We start from the raw sequence: 20272 nt of genomic DNA, 5'->3' as shown, positions 1-20272 counted from the left end.
GTGACAACGTGTTTTGGTAGTCGATGAATTTATTGGTTTGTAATTGTTTCATGATGTTGCAAATATTTGAGGAAGTAATGGTGATTTGTAGTGTTGTTGGATTCGAGTAAATAAATAAAAGCAAAACATGTGATTATATAGTTTCAAAACAAAAACATATGTAGGTACATACATATACCTAGCCAGATTCTTTAAATTATGTTATGCATATGTGTATGTGTACTAAACTACTGTGCCACGCAAGATTTTACAAGGGCAAAATTCAATACAAACAATACAAATATAAGTAAAAGGATATAGCAACTAAAAGCAACACAGTAAAATTAGAAAAAACATTTATGACAGCTATGATATATATCTATAGCGATTTACTAAAATTGTTGTATCTCTCATTGTACTATAAAATATCAGAACTGGTGTTATTGTGGTTTATACTTTGTTCAAATAGCCAACTAAATTTATTTATTTAATTTCACATATTTATTTGAATACATTTTATTGTTCATCACTGAACTTTGTTTGAGATATCAATTAAAATTTTTCATATTTTGATATCAGGCCCAAAAATGCTCACAGTTCATATACAAAAGTAAATTCCCCTTCACCATTTTCATTTCCCGGAAATAGTTTAGTATACTTTTAAGGAATATGTCTAACTTGTATCAACTGATTTTGAACTCCACTCCAACACATATATTAGACGTATGTTAGACTGCCTCACGAACCTTACAAAGAAAAAAACAGTCCCAAATAAATATGAAGCTTTTCAAGTTTATAACTCCCACGAAAAAATATTGGCCAAATTTAGTTTTATTCGGGAGCTAAGCCGCAACGAAAATTCCACTAAACCCGCATTGTTCGTGAATAGAAATCTATAACGAATCCGGCGGCATAATTCTAGCCGGTTTAAACTTAACCTAATCGACGTAAAGCAAGACGAAGACGACCGATAAACTAATAAAACTGCAATCAGAGATGATGTCGTCTGCAGACTAATCGTTTGTGCGGCCTATCGTTCGAGATACATAACAAGGCTGTTAGAAAAATGTAATGCAGATCCAGCAGTATCCACCTAACGAGTAACCATAATCTGAGCTAAAATGTCTTAAGGAAATCCAATTTGATGGTTTTATTATTACTAAATTATCAAATTTATAGAGAAAGGAAATATGAACCATTTCCATGGTACCTTGATTTCGAAAAGTTTTCATTATATGGCTGCGTTATTGCTGACAATCAGCGTTGCCGCCACTCAAAGAACTTTCTAACCAAGATTAGACGAAAAATTTACCAAATGTAAGGAAAAATAACCAATTTTTTTATTAGATTAACAATTCAGGTCATCACACATTCTTTTATATAGTACGTATAGAAAAAGTTTACAAACCAAAGAAAATCAATTTTTATTTGCATTTTTGAAAAGTAAATCCTTTTAGGGCTGTAATACGTAAATACATATTTTAGAAACTCATTCTTCCCGTATTAGATGCATATGTATGAATGTTTATATCTTCGTAAACAAAACTCTTTGTAAGAATCAATGAAATACCTAATCAGCGTGAGCATGTATATATTTTAAGATTAGGATTAAATAATTAAAAATTGGACTTATTAAGCTATATCGTTGCTCAGCGCGAAATACCTCGTATTCACCGAACGTAGTACCGCATATACGACGGTAAATAAATTTTACAAAAGCGTAAAAAACCGATTTTTTCAAAACTGTGGAATGGTATTTTCACTGAGCCCTCTTGCTATAAGATTATTATTATTAATCTTAACTTAAATTAATAAAGTAAGCAGTAATGGAAAAAGAATAACCAAATCCCTTCTTTATTGTACATATGTACATGACGTGGTATTGGATTCCCCACATACGAGGTATTTATATATGTACTATCTAAGTATGCATTCATTGAGGAAGTCTTTAGCCGAACATGTATATTATGTAGTATGTATATCATAAAAACAAATACATACATATGTCAGTAATATTAATGCATACATTCCAAATATTCTTATTTGGTTTCACTGCTGGGGCTGCCACTGCTGCTGCTACTCTCCTCAACCTCGAGAGGTGTAGCTAGCCTATGTCAATTAAAAACTACAGTAAATATTAAAATTCACCAAAACGGGAAAGATCTTAACAACTTCACAGGCAAGAAAAAAATAACCAAAATTGGTTAAAAGTAACCAAAACGGCAACACTGCTTACAATCCCATTAAAAATTTAATTTCTAATATGTTGACAATTTGCTTTTCACAGAATCTGTGGCATATCATTTATGTTTATATTTGTCTATAGGTATTTTCACGAATGACACCGCACTGAGGCAAATAATTTTGGTGGGGGCCATAAATAAAACAAAATTAGGTTAGGCACATTCGGCAGAAATGCTTTATACCTTTTTAAGTTTTATTATTTGATTTTAAATAGATCTCCGAAGGATAGAGTTTTGTAAAGTAATAACATGCCCAATTATTCTACTAAGCTGGCTAAATGAACAAAGTCGGCTTAAATAACATGACATTTATTTACACACACATATTTGCGTTTGTACAAATATTACACACTTTGTACACAATACAGATTTCTCCAACTCCTTCCGCTGCACTCGTAGTACTCAAAATATAGAAAAAGTGCAATAATTATTGTTGGCTGAACCCTCAAAAACAAACATAGAAACATTTAAAGCTAAGGTTTATGCTTCTAAACGCTCCTTAGTGGGTCCATTGAGCCTAGTAGGCGACCAAGAGATAAGCTTTTTTTAAATGGCAAATAATTTTATTCGAACTTTTTGGCACATTAACCATGTGCTCGCGGAGTTTTTGGAGTCAAACCTATCGCAGCGATACATACCTCATCATTGATTATAAGTGACGGACGACGTCCCATCTCGGGCGGCACCAGTGATCCACGACGACTCGCAGGCTCAGGTGCAAGAGACGGGCGCTTTTCTCTAACCACTTCAATCTTAGGCGGCTCTCCTGGTGCCGGAGGCTGCTGTATTTTTGGCACCTTTGGTTTATCATCCTTTAAAAAGAAAATTTTAGTATTAATTGGAATATATTTATGCATATAACAAAATTATATGCTAGTAAATTGGTATTTACATCGTAAAATATCGACATATTAAATAATACAGTCAAACCTGCCAGACCCGAAATCTTAAAACCATCTTAAACAGCTCGTGTTGCTTAATTAAACTCGTAACTTATTGCCTGGGGTAAACGCAATCATACTCTCGCGGCAAATTGAAAGGCAATATGAAAGAAGACATATGCTGTCATTGACAGGTTGAACTTAAAAGGGGAAAACAAATTTGCTAGATTTTATGGATAGCTTTCGCATCTCAAAGGGTTTTCATCTCTCACTTATTGCAGTTCTGCCTGATTTCATTGTATTATCTTAATAGTACGTTCACGTTGACCTATAAACTCGAGTTTATGGGCCATTTTGGAGTTTAAGACTAAACTCTACACATAATCTCGGAGTTTGCCATATAAACAATTTTCGTCGAATTCGCCCTAATCACCACTTTTATTTGGTGTTTATGTGAATGCAACCCTTTTTTGAATAAATTTGGAAGCACGGTGCAAAAATTTGGCCGCACTAGTATAAATTTTAGCCGCACATCTTCCCGTACATATTTTAATATTTCAAAATTTAGTTATCTCAAAAGCCATTTCCCGTACATACGTCTAGAATACCAAACATTTAGCTATGCAAAACCCAAAAATGAGGCTCGATAGAACTTTTCACGCTGATTTTAACCATAAAGTAAAAATTAAGAAGGTATAAAATGTTAAAGCAAAAATTTGGGATTTTTTAAAATATCAATATTTTCTGAACTAAATAACTTATTAAAAACTAATAATGTCAAAATACAGATACTTTATTTGTCTTTGTTTTTGTTTATTATTAAGCCGGAAATACTGAAAAACAAAAATATATATTATTTTTCTATTACCTTTATTTAAAATTTGGTTTACAAATGGTTCTGGTATATACTTCGCATAAAATGTATTTAAATTATCTTGTTTATAAGCATCAATCCTTTTGTATTTAGTCAAGTAGTTTCCGAGATATTATACACATAAAAAATAGAAAAGTTAAACTTTAACCTCTTGTATTGACCAAAATAATTTTGGTATGGTTAAACTTAGTGAAAAAAGTTCTATCGATCCTCATTTTTTTCTTTATAGCTAAATGGTTGGTTCTTTTTACCCCGACTACATCGGACTATAGTAATAGCTATTACTGTCCAAATCCTTTATTACACACACTAAATGAGAATAAGAAAAAGTAAACAACCAAATGTCAGATTAAACTCTGAGTTTCTTAAACACCCCAATGAGAACACTTGACTGTTGTGCATAAACAAAAAACGTTAAACTCGAGTTTATGGGTCAAGGTTAACATACCATAACTCAGTGGTTCCCTTTTCCAGGTGGCGATCCACCTTTTCTTATCCTAATACCTCAAACAAACTTCTTCGTACATATATATAATTAGCCATCAAATATTGCCCAAATCAGAATGGTGTTGCTTGCAACTTATATTTATTTATTTATTTTTAATAATTTTTTAAAGTATAGTTCGTCCTAAAACAAAAACCACTTAAATAAAAATTTCAAAGATTGCACTAAGCTCACCCAAATTTCAAACTTTTTATCTAGAATTTCTAAATATTTTCGAGTATGCAGTTTTGTGGCTCATTTAATTTAAGCAAAATAAAGTGTACGATTCAAGTCGTTAAAGATTACCGTTGATATTTTAGATTGTTTTTGCTGGCGGTGTTGAGAATTTTTTCCCATATATAGAAATAAATTTAGTTGATACGTTATATGGAAGAAAATGCTCAACACGCTCGGCAAAAAGATTTGATTAATTTTTGTGAACTTTGAGTAAGCTTTGAAACTTTTACTTATTGGTTTCTGCATGATAAACAAATTACAAGGTAAAATCATTGATAGACAGTCTGATGTTTGCCAGCAATATAGTTTTAAAATTAGAGCTCAAGATCACATACACATTCTCATTTTTAATCTCAAACAACAACAATTGTGAACAATTTCATTTTTTTATTTTAATATTTATATGATTTTAAAATTCATGCAAGCGTCAGAAAAAATCATGGCCGACGAATTGAGAGAATGTTTTTACCATCGCATATACTTACAAGTATGGAATCCTATGCCCCTTTTTGTCTATTCTCTTTCTAACAGCGGATGTGCCTGCCAAACAGCGGACGTGCCTGCAAACTGAAAAGCATGATGGCGGCAGTGTTTCGACAGGCACGTTCGAGGATGCGAACGGCAATGGAAGGTAAGAAATGGAGGATGGATGACATGAGAATGAAAGAATTATGAAATAGCAGAATGTCGAACCGAAACGAATTTCAAAAATCTGACAATGCGAATGAAGTCAAAATAAAAGAAATGCGAAATAGCGAAATGTCGAAACAGAAGAAATAGATGACAGGCACGTGTTCAAGGGTTTGGTGCAACAAAAAGAATTGTTGTGTTGCGCCATTCAATATTAAAAAATTTCAATGTGGTTAAATACGCTTTTTTATTAAGTTGAAAAAACTTCATATTTCGCCAGCCAAAAAGTGTATAAATAAATATATAGCATCTTGCTATAAGATTTATTTATAAAAACGGTTTATGCTTATGGCCTTATTCATAAAAAAATAAAATAGATTTAAAGAGCTCTATACAGCAACATTAAAAAAAATAAATTTGTTTACTTTTTAATAATTTTGGTATAACATTTAACTTAACTTTTTGTGCACCCATCTCTTTATCTGTTTATTATTCTCAATATTTGCTTTCCTTAATACTCATTTGACTGAGTTTCAATTACACCCAGTAAAAATCATGATAAAAACGTTAGAAAGTAAAACCATTCTCTCAATTCGTCGGCCATGATGTTTTTCTGACTTTTGCAAACATTTTAAAATCATATAAAATTGAAAATAAAAACATGAAATTGTTCACAATTGTTGTTGTTTGAGATTAAAAATTAAAATGTGTGTGTGAGCTTGAGCTCGAATTTTAAAATTATATTGCTGGCAAACGTCAGACTGTCTCTCAATGATTTTACCTTGTAATGTTTTTATCATGGTAAAAATCAAAATATTTTATAAGAAAGAAAATGAAAGGTAATTTTGTTGACTTTACAATAAATGTAATATATAAAAATCTCGTGTCACGGTGTTTGTGTTCGAACCCCTTGTTATGTTTATTTTTTTTATATTATTATTTTTAGGTATTTTTAACTTTTGGCTTTTAAGCGAGCCACGCTAAAAGGATGATGGCCTCAAGGCCTATTTTTGTTGATGAGACAAGTTAGAAAAAACGAGGCAATGCTGCCGATTCTTGATTCAAAACAAGTCTGTTTATTTCAGTGCACAAACACTGCTTTTATAATAAATTTTACATTTCTCCTTAAATCTAAGACACTCCCAATTTTAAGTTACTTTTCCTAAATTTTCATATTGTGACCAATCATAATTTATTATTTTGTAGTTTTGCATTTTCTAAATGTTCTTGTAGTAAAGTCTCATTGCTTTTCTTTTACTCTAATTAAATTTATATTGATTTCTCATATATTGAGAAATAATGGAATTTAAAAATAAATTAAAAATTATGGCAGTAACTAATATTGTTGAGTGCCACACTAGAACTAACATATTAAGTTAACATAAACTACTTACGCAAATTCATTAATAATAAAATCCCTATATTTAATGCTGTTTTGCAAATATTTGTACAACGCTTCGTAATCACCGCCATTTAAAATGTTTATCACTCTTGCCAGGTCCAAAACTTTTTCACCGAAGCTATCCAAACGAGACGCGTTGTAGGCTGGGCAGACACCGATAAAGTGGTAAATACTTTCCGCATCGCCAAGGTGTATTCGAATTGTTAAAAAATAAATATACTACTACTACTATTGAGAAATATCAATTGTGAAACCAATTGTTTCACAGTTGCTCTACAAAGTTCATCGTCTTGAGAAAATACAACACTACAAATGTCTTCACAAAAGTGACCCACATGTGCAAGCTGCAATATGATCGTTTCTACAAAGCAAGTGGCCGCTAACGCTTTGCCCAATTTGTGACATATATATGAGTCATAACTCTTTTTGCTTGTATTCTTAACGTTGTTGTTAAGAACGTTATTATATAATATTGCAGTCACATGTGTGTTTACATTACTGACCTTACTTACTAATTATTTGTAGACACACAACACCCTCATAAACGGCTCGACCGATCTTCATGAAATTTTTTGTGTATATATGGTAGGTATGAGAATCGGATGTAAAGTATATTTCATACTGCTAGGTGCAGGGGGCGTGCCACCTCCCATACAAACCGAACTTTCATATTGCATATCTCTGGAAGTGTTCAGGGTAGAGTACTCGAACATGGTATGGAGATATATGAAAACAGTCGCATACTCATGGAGAAAAATTATGATTATTGGAAAAGGGGGCGTGGAACCTCCCATACAAACCGAATTTTTTATACTGTATATCTCTGGAAGTGTTCATGGTAGAGTACTCGAACATGGTATGGAGATATATGAAAACAGTCGCATACTCATGGAGAAAAATTATGATTATTGGAAAAGGGGGCGTGGAACCTCCCATACAAACCGAATTTTTTATACTGTATATCTCTGGAAGTGTTCATGGTAGAGTACTCGAACATGGTATATAGATATATGAAATAAATTACATAGTCATTGTAGAAAAATTGGAACTATTGGAAAAAGTGGGGTGGCATCTCCCATAAAAACCGAATTTTTCATACTACATCTCTCCGGAAATGTTCATGGTAGAGTACTCGAATATGATATGGAGATATATGAAATCAATCCCATACTCTTAGAGAAAATTGGGGCTATGTGAAAACGGGGCGTAGCGCCTGAAACTATTACGTATCTTTGTATGTAAAAGTGTGTATGCTAGGTTATTTAAGACGGCAATGGAAATATGCCTTCTGACTAACTGCGTAACTGAAAATCATTAACGTGAAATGTTGGTGAAAATGTTGGACCCAAATATTTCCTTAAAAAAATTTATTTTGGGCGGGACAATGCATTTTCTAATAAAACTGAGATTTGTTTTGTTTTAGATTTTATAATTTATTTCAATACTGTTTTTTCATGAAATTGCTTTAAAGTATTTAATTCGAATAAGGCCTCTTTAACACTAGTCGCTACAGGGGCATTATTATATTATTCTGGGTCTTCATCGCCATATGTGATATGTTTTAAGAAAAATAAAATTTGAAAGGTGTTAGTGCTGGTAAGCGAAGTCTTTTTCGTACAAATCGAAGAAAACTTACTCAAAAACAGGACTGTTAAGCGGAAAAAGATTGAAAAGGGTTCGTACAAAATCCATTTCAGAAAGCAGTATTTTGGCAAAATTGTAGCAGTAAGTGCACCTAAGGGAATAGGCATATTATTAAAGAAATCTATTCGATGTGTCCATTTCTTACAGTTGAAGTTTAGATATTTTGAAATATTCAGGAGAAACTCGAGTCTAGTTTCAAAGTGCCAAATTAGAGACAATTTACCATAATTTTACCAATTAAATGTTAAATATCTTCTAAACCGTATATTTTTAAGAAAATGTTGATATTTAAACTTGATGTTGAGTTCACAATTATTTACAGTTACTTAAGTATAAAAATCACTTTACTAAGAGTAAGGTGCCCTACATACATAAATAGGCGTGATATGCTGGTATTATAATTTTTCTTACAAGCGGAGAAATTGTTTAAATTTTAATTTGTTAAAAAGTAATAATTTTATTTATAATAAATTTAAAATTTTCAAGACGAAAAAAATTAATTTTAGTAGGGTTGTATGTCCCCTCGCTATGTTTAAGAAATCATGGCAATCCAATTTGTATTTTCAGAGAAAAATAAATTGTGTACCATTGTAAAAAAATTCTAATGCTCATAAAAAGTCTAAATATGAAAATTTTTCAATGAAATTTACGGAGTGTATTTCAGGTGAAAAGAACTTCATTTGAATGAAAATTCGAACGTCGGTGACTTTGTGACCCACTTGAGATGGCCTTACCCTTAAGGAATTGTTTACGTTCTACGATGAACCAAGATATACTAACTAGCCCCAGAAGTTTAGAATTGTAATCAGTTATTGCACACATCATGGATTTTGAATTCATCATCTCAACGTTTTCACTCAAGAATGCGACGATACTTTATTCAATTTAACCGAAAAGTTGTAAACTTTTGTTAACGAAAACTGAAACAGGAACTTTAGTTACCAGTTCAAAAAAGCAGAATGAACCACTTAAATTATTTTTATGCTAACGTATGCGTAGTTAGTGAAACACAAATTTCTCTAATTATTGTTAATACGGAATAAAGCCTCAGAAAAATTCCCAATATCTAATACAAAAAAATTCAATTCAAAGGGCCTGCCGATTATATCCTTTCCGGGGCCCAGCCCGGCCCGGCTCTCGACGGCCGTGAAAGTAGCCAGCGATGAGCGAACTTAGTTTTATTCCAACGATTTGTAAAGTATTACGCTTACGTTTTTCAATGAAAGTATGAAAAACTGTAAAATTTTTATCGGCCTTACTCAGTTTTCTACAACCGACTACATCCCACCCACCCGCACTTCCAAGACCAGTTTCACGACCCTTCCACCTTCAAGGGAGGAATGGTCAATGGACACAGTCAGGAAAAGAGGATCAATCCATGTTTACACGGATGGATCGAAGCTCAACAAAAAATTAGGTGATGGGGTTTATTCGGACCATAGGCATACTGAACGATATGCAGCATCATTGGTACAGTATGATACGATTCCTAGTCATGATATCTAAATTTTCGCAGACAGCGAGGCGGCAATTAAATCTCTGGGATATATGTCACTGGCTTCAAAAGTAGTTGCTCAATGCCGCCGATCTCTCACCGAGAGGGCTGAACATTCAACACACACGTTGTCTGGGTACCTGGCCATTGTGACATTCAGGGGACCTGCAAGGCTGACGAACTCGCGCGTCATGCCTGATTCCGACAAAACGATACTCTCAGCATCCCTCTTCAAACATGAAAATTTCTACTGAATGAAAATTTCTTAGAAGATGGAAGATGAAAGATGACGAATGGAACCGACCTGTCACATTGCTAAAACACTCTGGTCAGCCACAGACGCACAACGACCAAGTGTCTACTTAATCTAAAGAGGGAGGACATTCGCATAGTGACATTGCCCGGCTCAGTCAAAACGGAGAGCAAAAGCTCTTGGAGGTCATTTCTTCAAACGATTTCGATGACTTCAAAGCAGTGAATGTCAGAAGCCTATGCCCTTTTTTGCTAAGCTCTGAGTACTTGTGCGGTATCACAAAGGACCCTGAGTCTACGGCCGTCCAACCTAACCTAACCTATGGTAAAAAATGCGAAAGCCTTCGATTATAAAAATTTTGTTAATTTTTGCAAGAGTGAATTAGCAAAACATCACGCAAAAAATTGCTATAAAGAACTGCTGGAGCTTACTCTTATATTTTTGGGAGTGTTTTTAAAAGACATAATAACTCCTTGAACCCATGCACCCCGGGCGCTGGATGTCAAAAGCCATTTATACGAGACATGTATATGCCCTCTCATAGTACGATTTTAAGTGAAGGTTTGGATTCGTTTCACTGCCACCGAGGAAGCGCCGTATTCAATATCTCCGGGATACACTATTCAGATGTTGATGAAAAACTGTCAAAAAAGTGGTTGGCAAAATTTGCAGACATCTGTGATACTTATCAGATGAATGCATAGCAATTTCATTATTTGCGATAACGTTTCAAATGAGGAGAAACTCAGAATGTCACAAAAATTAAATTCCTTTCATACCAATAATGTTGAAAATTGTAAGCTCTCATAATTGAAAGCGGTTGCCGTAACCAAGTGTCTAGAAAATCAATAGGCTGATTTGACTATTTGTGCGTTTCAACAGTTCCAAGAAATTTTTCTAAGAATCCAGCTTTGTGGAAATATGTATATTTTATAAATGCTTTAAATAAATTATTTATAAAACCATTTGGTCTATTAGTGGCGATATGGAAAAGTTGACAAGAGCTTGTTTAACTAATCCAATAATTCAAGTCATTAAGAATAACAAAATAATAATATAAACTACAAAAACTTTCAAACAAATTTTTGTATATCATAGCTTTTCCATTAACCTCACGTCTTAGGCGGTGTCTCGATTAAATTAAAAATTTTTGTAAAATAGGTCCACCTTAATCTATATGTATATGTGAAATTAGGGATGAAAGAGAGAACCGTTTTGAAATGAGACAAGTTTTTCTCTTCCCTATAAAATTTTGGCAACCTCACATACGAGGTTTAGCATTTTTCTGATACGCGGTTTTGTACTTTAAACGACGATATGTACATACATACGTACATTCATATGTACATATTTACGAAAGGCTGCATATGTGCACCTATTTATGTTAAGCGGTACACTTTAAGACAAAAATTTCTCAAAAAAAATTATGACATTTGATACGAACCGTTGCTGGTGTTATTTTTATCGTGGCCATTTTATCAGCATTTCAAGCTTAACGTTTGCCGTACTAGAAATCAGCTTTTCACAATATGAAAATTCTTATCAGCACTAGTCCTTTGATGTATTTACATATGTATATTAACTTTTATAAATTTTTTTATGGAATTTTGATATCAAGTAACTCGAATCTTCATGTGGTTTCACATTTAAAATTATAATTGATTTGAATTTAACGATAGCATTATTACCTACGAGGAAAAATGGTCAGCCTTATCCTGAGTTTCACGTGAATACCAATTCACCCGAAATTTTTTCCGCCGAATTTTTAAGCGAAAAGTGAAGGATTTCGGGCGAAAATGAAACTCATGATAAGGCTGGTTGTGTTTTAAGCATCATCGCTGGTTATTGAGTATTTATTTTGATATTCAGTTCTACATCACTCTAAGATAAATCAATCCTTCTTTATGATATCGTCTGATGTGGCCGGCAACATAATGAAAACTGACATAGGGCCAATGCAAAGATTTGTTAATTATGAAGAGTGGTGAAAGGCGCCTGCGCCTACGGATGTTCAGAATAAATTGTAATAGCTGCATGAAAACACGCAGATTCAAAGCGAAAATGTACACAAATATACACAAATGCACAAACATATGTATGTGCATGGGTTTATATTTATAATAAGGTAGCAAATAATTTTAAAAACTTAAAAATGCTCATAATTCCTTTCATTTGAAATATTTTTTTTGTCAATAAAGTCAAAAATTTTAATTTGCTGCGGCTTCAACGCCGCTGCTGCTTATTTTGATTGGAAAGAAAAGTCACAGAAAACGTCTAAGACAAAGGAAAATAAAATCATAAAAATAGCAACTCGTATGTAGTTATAACTAACAAGAAACCGCAGATGATCTGAACATTTGGGCCAACAACATAAATACTGTAAATGCTACACATAAATGAATATGAAAAGAATATATGTAAAGAATTTCACGGTCACAAATCGCCACCCTTTCGACGAAGATACCTAATTCGTGTCTGCGCAACGAGTCTTTTAAAAACAAAAACAAGAAACAAAAAAGTTTATTAATGCAATGTTTGTAAATTTTAAGTGAAATTGAAAGAAACCGAGTGATATGTGGGTATACATATGTTTGTATGTATGTACACACATATGCGCATGTTTCTGGGCCAATTAATACGTTTTATGATAAAATTTGTTGACAAAAGTTCAGCTGGCCGATTGTTTCATTTTAATACAATACTAATTAATGATGGATAGCAGCAGATACACACATACATATATGAGTGCATAAATAAGTAACCGAGTAAAAGAATTATCAGCCCTGTTCTGCATTTCGACTCGATTTTAAAAGTAAAACGACACACATTCCGACTAATTTTTGTGGTGGTGTTCTCAATTCCGAGTGAGTTCGAACAAGTTCGAAATCGTTTTCGAATCGATTTCATTTCGATTCGGTTATAAGTTGCAACAGCTGTTGTCAGTTATTTATGTAAAAATTTATTCAAATCTGTATAAAACTGAAAAAATTCCAGTGCCAATGATGTTTGGGTGTGCCCAGGCCAGAAGACGTGCTATTGCACGCTCAAAACAAAAAAAATCGTCAGCTTAGGATGCATGTTGAACTCCAAGCAAGTTTACCCTTCAATGTAATTTTCCTTATCTTACTCGATCTGTAGATACCTTTTAGTTTTATAGGATCTTATCGCATAAATAAAGATATTTTTAAAATGCTGTTAGACAAAATAAAAAATAGGTTAGCGGAGAGACATCGTTTTATTTCACCGAAACGCAACTGGTCGCTACACTCCGGTTTTTAGCAACTGGCTCCTATCAGTTGCATTTGAGTTGAGATAGAGAGCTGCAGAGGAGAGCGAAAATGATCATCAGGCGATTGTAGATGGAGGGGAAATGAGGGATGAAGTTGCCCGAATTTACAAATGTAAATTTTTGAATTTTTCAAACACATACTAAATAGTCACTCATACAGAAATATTCGTAATTTAGGTTTTTTACAATATTAAAAATATTTCCCTACATTGTTTATTTTTGTTTTAAATAGCTCATCCTTTGACAAACACCATATAAATCAATCCTGCAATCTTTGTACAAAATTCACAAAAATTAATCAAACTTTTATCAAAACTTCAAACTTTGTATTTAGAATTTTTAGAAAATTTTCGAGTATGCAGTTTTGTAGCTCATTCAGTTTTAGTATAACGAAGTGCAAGTTTCAAGTACCTAAAGAAAAACGCTGATTTTTTAGAATTTTTTAGAGGCTTTAGCGCATTTTCTCCCATATAAAATGCTTGTGAACTTTGTGCTCATACAAGCGCCTTGACATATGCAACGTTTTTATGCCCATTAGCACAGTATGGAAATTTTCGTTGAATACTGCGCATGCGCTGAAGCGGAATCAAGAACAGGTCGGTTTAATTACGATCGTTTTCGCTTTGTTTGCCTAAGTAGTTTTTAAAGAGCAATTTTAAGATACAGATTTATCAAAATATTTGAATACAGATTAGAGTAATAATGACTTATAAATTCTCTCAATATCAAAAAAATTCAAAAGAAAATATTTGGCGGACAAACTGCATAGGCTATATTTGGGTTTAATTAGCCAATTAATTTTCATTCCGACTAGCCAAAGTAAAAACTTTTTAAATCGAAAAAATTTTGTCGGAATCGAAATCAAGAACACCAATGCATTTCGATTCCGAAAAATTTTATCGGATTGGAAATGCAGAACATGGCTGTATATGTTTTTCCTCATTTTCGCTCTATGAAAGAAGGGTAAAACTTGTTGCTTTATGCGATTATAATAGCCTTTAGTTAATAAGTATTTTCATATGTTAAGTTGATGTTCCTTTATAATTTTAACCACCGTTATCACAAACAATAGCTAATATTCAATGGTAAATAATTATGTGTATGTGATAAATGAATTATTAAGCTTCCACCTGCTTTAGCGTCAAAAAATTTTCGACAGAAAACTACACCAATGACAGTGTGGTAAATACCATGATAAAAATATAGTAAGGTAGAACCGCTGAGAGTCACTTTTAAAATTCTTGACGTTTCCAAACAATTTAATTTTTAAATTTACTCACAAACTCACACACACATTTTCATTTTCAATCTCAAGCAACAACAATTTCGAACAATTTCAATTTTTTATTTTCACTTTTATATGATTTTAAAATGTTGGCAAACTTCAAAAAAAAATCATGGCCGACAAATTGAGAGAACGGTTCTACCTTGCTATGTTTTTATCATGGTAAATACTTAAACATTTAAAAGTTATTTTCATAATAAAAACCGTTTTATTGTTTTCCCTAGTTATATTATGACCCATAATATCCCGTGGCATTGAACTATCAGAAGAAGAGCACGGAAATATAACAGTAATGACGTTTTGTGGCACGAAAGCTAGCTAAATAACTGCGGAAGTAATCGGACGGCAAAATATAATAAGATGTTCCTTTAAAAATCCCGACGATTATGGGAATAATAAGCTTGGTGGCCCTATACAAACCCTAAAGGAATGGTGCAAATGTCATAGCTATTAGGAACAGCATGTATTACCATAAAAATTTAAACGTATTTGAATCTGCCACAAGTAAAAGTTCACAATAAATAATAAACACAGTTTCGGTACTTAGGGGGAAGAAATAAAACGCTAAACCACAGACCACTCTATGGCGCGAAATACGTTTTTAGCATTTTACAAAAATTACAAATTTTGTAGGAAGAATTGAAAAACGCTATTTTCAGTGATGAAAAAACTTCAATATAGTTGAGCCATAAATATTGGACAGTCATTCGGTTTCCATGGCAAACCTGCCCTTGGCGCAAAGAATCTCTCATTTAAAGTAAAAAGCGTATAGCTTTGGAAAACAAATACAATTTTTTTACTTTGATAAAAATGAATATCCAGAAGTAGGAAGTTCCTTTCCGCACAAAATAAAAAAAAAATATTTTGGGAAAACGATATTCGCATACATTATCTCCGACCCAATGTTATAATAATAATAATAATAATAGATTGACGCTTACACATATGTTAGTGTTTGGCCGAGCTTCTCCTCCGATTTGTGGCGTGCGCCTTGATGTTGTCACGCAAAGCGGAGGAACCTACAGTCTTACGCCGACGCCGAACGGCGATTGTATTTTTATGAGAAGCTGTTTTTCATGGCAGAAATATTCTCTGAGGTTTGCCATTGCCTGCCGAGGGACGACCGCTGTTAAGAAAAAACCTTTTTTCTATATATATATATTTTTTTGCGATGTTGCTTTGACCAGGTGCTGTGGAGTGGAAGCGCGCACTGCTTACCACTACCCCGCAGCGGCCGACAAATCGACCCAATATTAAGTTCACGTATTTCGAGGTTTTTAGTGCCATTTCAAAACTTGAGATACAGTGTTTTCACCACAATTTTTAATCTGAATTAAAGAAAAAAATGGAAAGCAGATTAGAGCCCATTAAATTTATTATAATAGAGTACAAGTTTGAAGCGGCTCAAAACTCGTATTGATCTTGAATAGTTCATTATTTATTTGTTGACGGAGTTTCATATTCTTTGTGATTTATTTATTTATTCTTGGCACTATATCCAAACATAAACGCGTGTTAAGCAAACTGTGAAATAACTTGTTATTTTCTAAGTTTGCGAATAAAACTTTACACTTAAATTTAAGTCATTCATAACAAATATTTTATGAAGAAAATCCCCGTTACGGCCTTCTTTAGAAAAAAGATATTCGTTTAAAATAAAAATAAGCGAAATCGGCCTAATTTTATATACCCCTGCCTCTCGATAAGGCTAGTAGCCATTTCTAACAGATTTTGGATCGCTTAGTAAAAAATGGAAACACATACATATATTAGAATTATAAGAAAACAAGGCAAATAGCAAAAACGGCTAATTTTTTGTTACAAAACGGCTAACAAATCGGCTTCCGGCTGAACCGAAATTTCTCCGGCTGTTTGCTATCGCAACCTAAATCTAGCCGGAAAACGGCTAAAATGGCAACACTGTCTATCAGTTAACAAATGCTCCTGTTTCACTTTAAAGCTAAGCGTACACGGTGGAGAAATCTCTCTAGAGTTTTACTGAAATAAAAATCTCCTCTCTCAATTAAGTTTCCAACGGTAGAGCAACTCTAGGAGATATTCACTCTAGCTCAATGCACGGACTTCGAAAAAATTAATATTGGTAGATTTTACATACAAAAATTGGTAGAAGTTGGTAGATTTTTTTAAAAGAAACATTATTATATAGTTTTACTCACTTAGGATAAATGAAAGCTAATTCAGGTAACATGGTGTTACCCAAGCAGCTGAATTTTCGCATTGGGGATTTCTAATGTCAAAATGATGTATTTGTTGTAATTCTTATTGTCATTATGGGTAAAATTTGTTAGTAGAATTTTTGTTTTTGAACTTTAGCTGTCACCTTATTATATGAATTCGCCTTGGAATAAATTGTATTTCTTTATAAAACAATAAAACATTCAACAAAAAAGGTATAAATATGTAGTACATAAAAGTGGGTCCAAATCATGGAATCCGTGATCGAATGAAACACGATTCGACTGGAATGAAACAAAATGACAGCTGTTTTCTCTCAAATACATTTTGAACTGAAAAAGCGAATTCGCTGCCAAAAGCTGTAAAGAAAATTCCGATTCGAATTTGATTCGATCCCGGATGTCTTGATTCTGGCCCTGTTTTACAATAAAACAAAAAATTTCTCTGCACTTCAAAATTTTTTTATTAAAATTAGTTTTGAAATGATTTAAGTTTGCACACCATTCCTTTGGCAGTCTCCCACAAAAAACGTATTGCAAACGAAAAATATTTCAATAAACAGTTGGTTATGGTCAAAGTTAACTCCTCATGTTTATTTTAGGTATGTTCCATGATTCTGTGTTCATTTAAATCTCTTTGCTCTCTTTCGGGAAAATATTGGTAGATTTTTAGCCTTTGTTGGTGGAAGTGGTAGAAAATAAAAAACAGCTAAAAAGTTGGTAGATCTACCAATAAAGTCCGTGTACTGCTCTAACTAGATACAAAATAGAGAAATCTCAACTTTTCTCTATCACGTACTCTACAATCTGTGTACACGGTAGACAATAGTTACCTCTCGCCTAGAGTTAGTTTTCTATCTCGAATTGTTGTCAACGCTTGTTGTAGGCACATATATAAGTATGTATTTATATCAAAGCCGTGATGTAGAAAATATAGTTGGCGCCATCAGCGCAGCGCTAACCCTTAGTCGATTTGACAGCATTCACCTACATATGTGCTGACGTGCTGACGTCATAAGAGACATTTTCGCAATATGGACAAGGATTAAATTTTCAAATTGTACTTATTTGCCTAAAGAAAATTACCTAAAAGTAGACAAATGTACCTAAAAATTAAACATGGCAACCTCTTTCTTCGGTACTATGTGTACTTTTCGACTCACATCAAACAATCTTAAATATTTAAAATTCCATTGAAAGGAGTTTCTCCGAGCGGTTCCAGCCAAACCACTACATTTATGTAGGTATTCACCAAGTTGAGCAAGTGGCCTGGCACTCTGACAGATAACTGAGCAGATAACTCAAGCAACTACTGTTGCCAGAGTGCAAGACCACCTGCTCAATTTGTTGATACCCCTTCTGTTTTAACCAATAATTATGCCCCTTTGCAAAGGACGGAGGCTCTTGGAAAATCCATTGAAATGCCAATGAAAATAAAGGGATTGCCGATACATCATTTGGCTACGTTCTAAATGTATCTAAAATGGTGTGCTTGTATCGAATATACGATTTAATGTCGTACCCATTTCAAAATTTAACAATCTGTAATGAAATTCATTGTCAAGACTTTACCATACGTCTCCGTAAAGAAAAAAGTCTATTTAGCTTGCTAAATAGAGCGTACACTCATGGAAAAAAACATTGCAAAATCAATGAAAACTGGTTAAACGGAGCAAAAGCGTATTTAAAACTGACGTAAATATGACAATTTTTACCTTAAAAATGTGTTTTATAACATTGGAAAATCAAGTAAAAACATATTTGATTTAAATATTTTTCATCGTTATTTTAAACACTATAAAATTTTGAATCGAAAGCTTTCACTTTAGTTCAACAATTTTCATTTTTGATTTAAGCTTGATTTTTGTTAATTCAAATACCAAACGTGCTTGATTTAAAAATATTCATATTTAATTCAAATATCACATCAAATCAAATACCTATAGTGTTAAATTAAAAATGTGTGTATTCGTTTTAATAATGAAACATTTTAGTTTTTTATATTCACCACTCTTCATTTATTCACCTTTTTTAAGCCATACAAAAATTATTAGTCAGTGTACAAATTTAACTTTCATATTTCGCACAGGTTTTTGCTATTAACCATTAAAAGTCTAAAAAAGCGGATTTTCAGCCCTCCTAATGCATACAACTAATGTCAAAATAAGAAACACTCTACATTTTGACCAGTTTTGAGTATTCTGTTGTTTGACTAATCTTATATATTATTTCTATAAGGTGTTTTTTTGTTAGTCTCCATTTTTCTACTTTTCTATGTAAGCAATTCCATTAATGAGGTGTCATTTGAAAAGTCAGAGGTCCCCTGAGTGGTTATTAGGTAATATTAATGGGCATAACACCTCTGAAGTCGAGAAATTTGTAATTTTATTTTTGTTTTTAATTTACCATTGTTCAGCCACACTAAAGGTATTTTTTTGTACTGAAGCACTATTGTGACTGCAGCATCGCATACACTGTATACGACAGTGGTGGGCGCACACATCTTATATATTATTTCTCTAAGGCGTTTTTTTGTTAGTCAAGAACTTTGTAATTTTATTTTTGTTTTTAATTTACCATAGTTAAGCCACACTAAAGGTATTTTGTACTGAAGCACTATTGTGACTGCAGCATCGCATACACAATATACGACAATGGTGGGCACACACATCTTATATATTATTTCTCTAAGGCGTTTTTTTGTTAGTCAAGAAATTTGTAATTTAATTTTTGTTATACCCGAGCGCACTTGTGCACAAGGGTATTATAACTTTGTTCACATAACGGTTGTTTGTAACAGGCAAAACGAATCGAGATAGATATAGACAAATGTATACATAAATGATCAGAATGAAAAGAGAAATCGATTAAGCGGTGACTGTCTGTCCGTCCGTCNCGGACAATAACCACGCCTACCTCCCATATAACGGTAATTTTCCGAAATACGAAAACTGCGATATTTTAGTAACTACTGAAGATTATTCACTCAAAATTGATATTTATAATAATTTTTAGACGAAAAATAAGAATATTATACATTTTTGGAAAATTCGCGTAGCCACTCCCACTTATGGATACATGTGTATATCTTGGTAACCGCTGCACCAATTTCTTCCAAACTTGGCACAGTTGTTAGTCTTGCTACAGCATACCAATTTTTAAAATCGGACAATAACCACGCCTACCTCCCATATAACGGTAATTTGGAGAAATACGAAATCTTCGATAAATCAGTAAATATTAGTGGTAATTTACTCAAAATTGATGCTTGCAACAATTCTTTGCCAAGAAATACGTTTATGACAAAATTTTGGAAAATGGGCGTAGCACCGCCCACTTGTGATCACATATATGTATCTCGCTAACCGTTCTAGCAATTTG

General features: G+C 33.1%; 1 protein-coding gene across 20 annotated transcripts in view; it reads right to left on the bottom strand.

Moving 5' to 3' along the window:
* The window catches only part of bt (projectin protein bent), a 276654-nt gene that overhangs the window by 114425 nt on the left and 141957 nt on the right, over positions 1-20272 (bottom strand). For all 20 annotated transcript variants that reach the window (XM_017609687.1, XM_017609704.1, XM_017609702.1 and 17 more), the window contains one exon: positions 2861-3034. In XM_017609687.1, the coding sequence (XP_017465176.1) occupies positions 2861-3034 (174 nt within the window). The remainder of the gene's footprint in view (positions 1-2860; positions 3035-20272) is intronic.

The sequence above is a fragment of the Rhagoletis zephyria genome, unplaced genomic scaffold (genome assembly GCF_001687245.7).
Source record: "Rhagoletis zephyria isolate East Lansing unplaced genomic scaffold, Rhagoletis_zephyria_1.1 Rzeph_scaffold_00248, whole genome shotgun sequence".
In the NCBI taxonomy this organism is placed as follows: domain Eukaryota; kingdom Metazoa; phylum Arthropoda; class Insecta; order Diptera; family Tephritidae; genus Rhagoletis; species Rhagoletis zephyria.
This window is presented reverse-complemented; position numbering and strand designations above follow the sequence as displayed.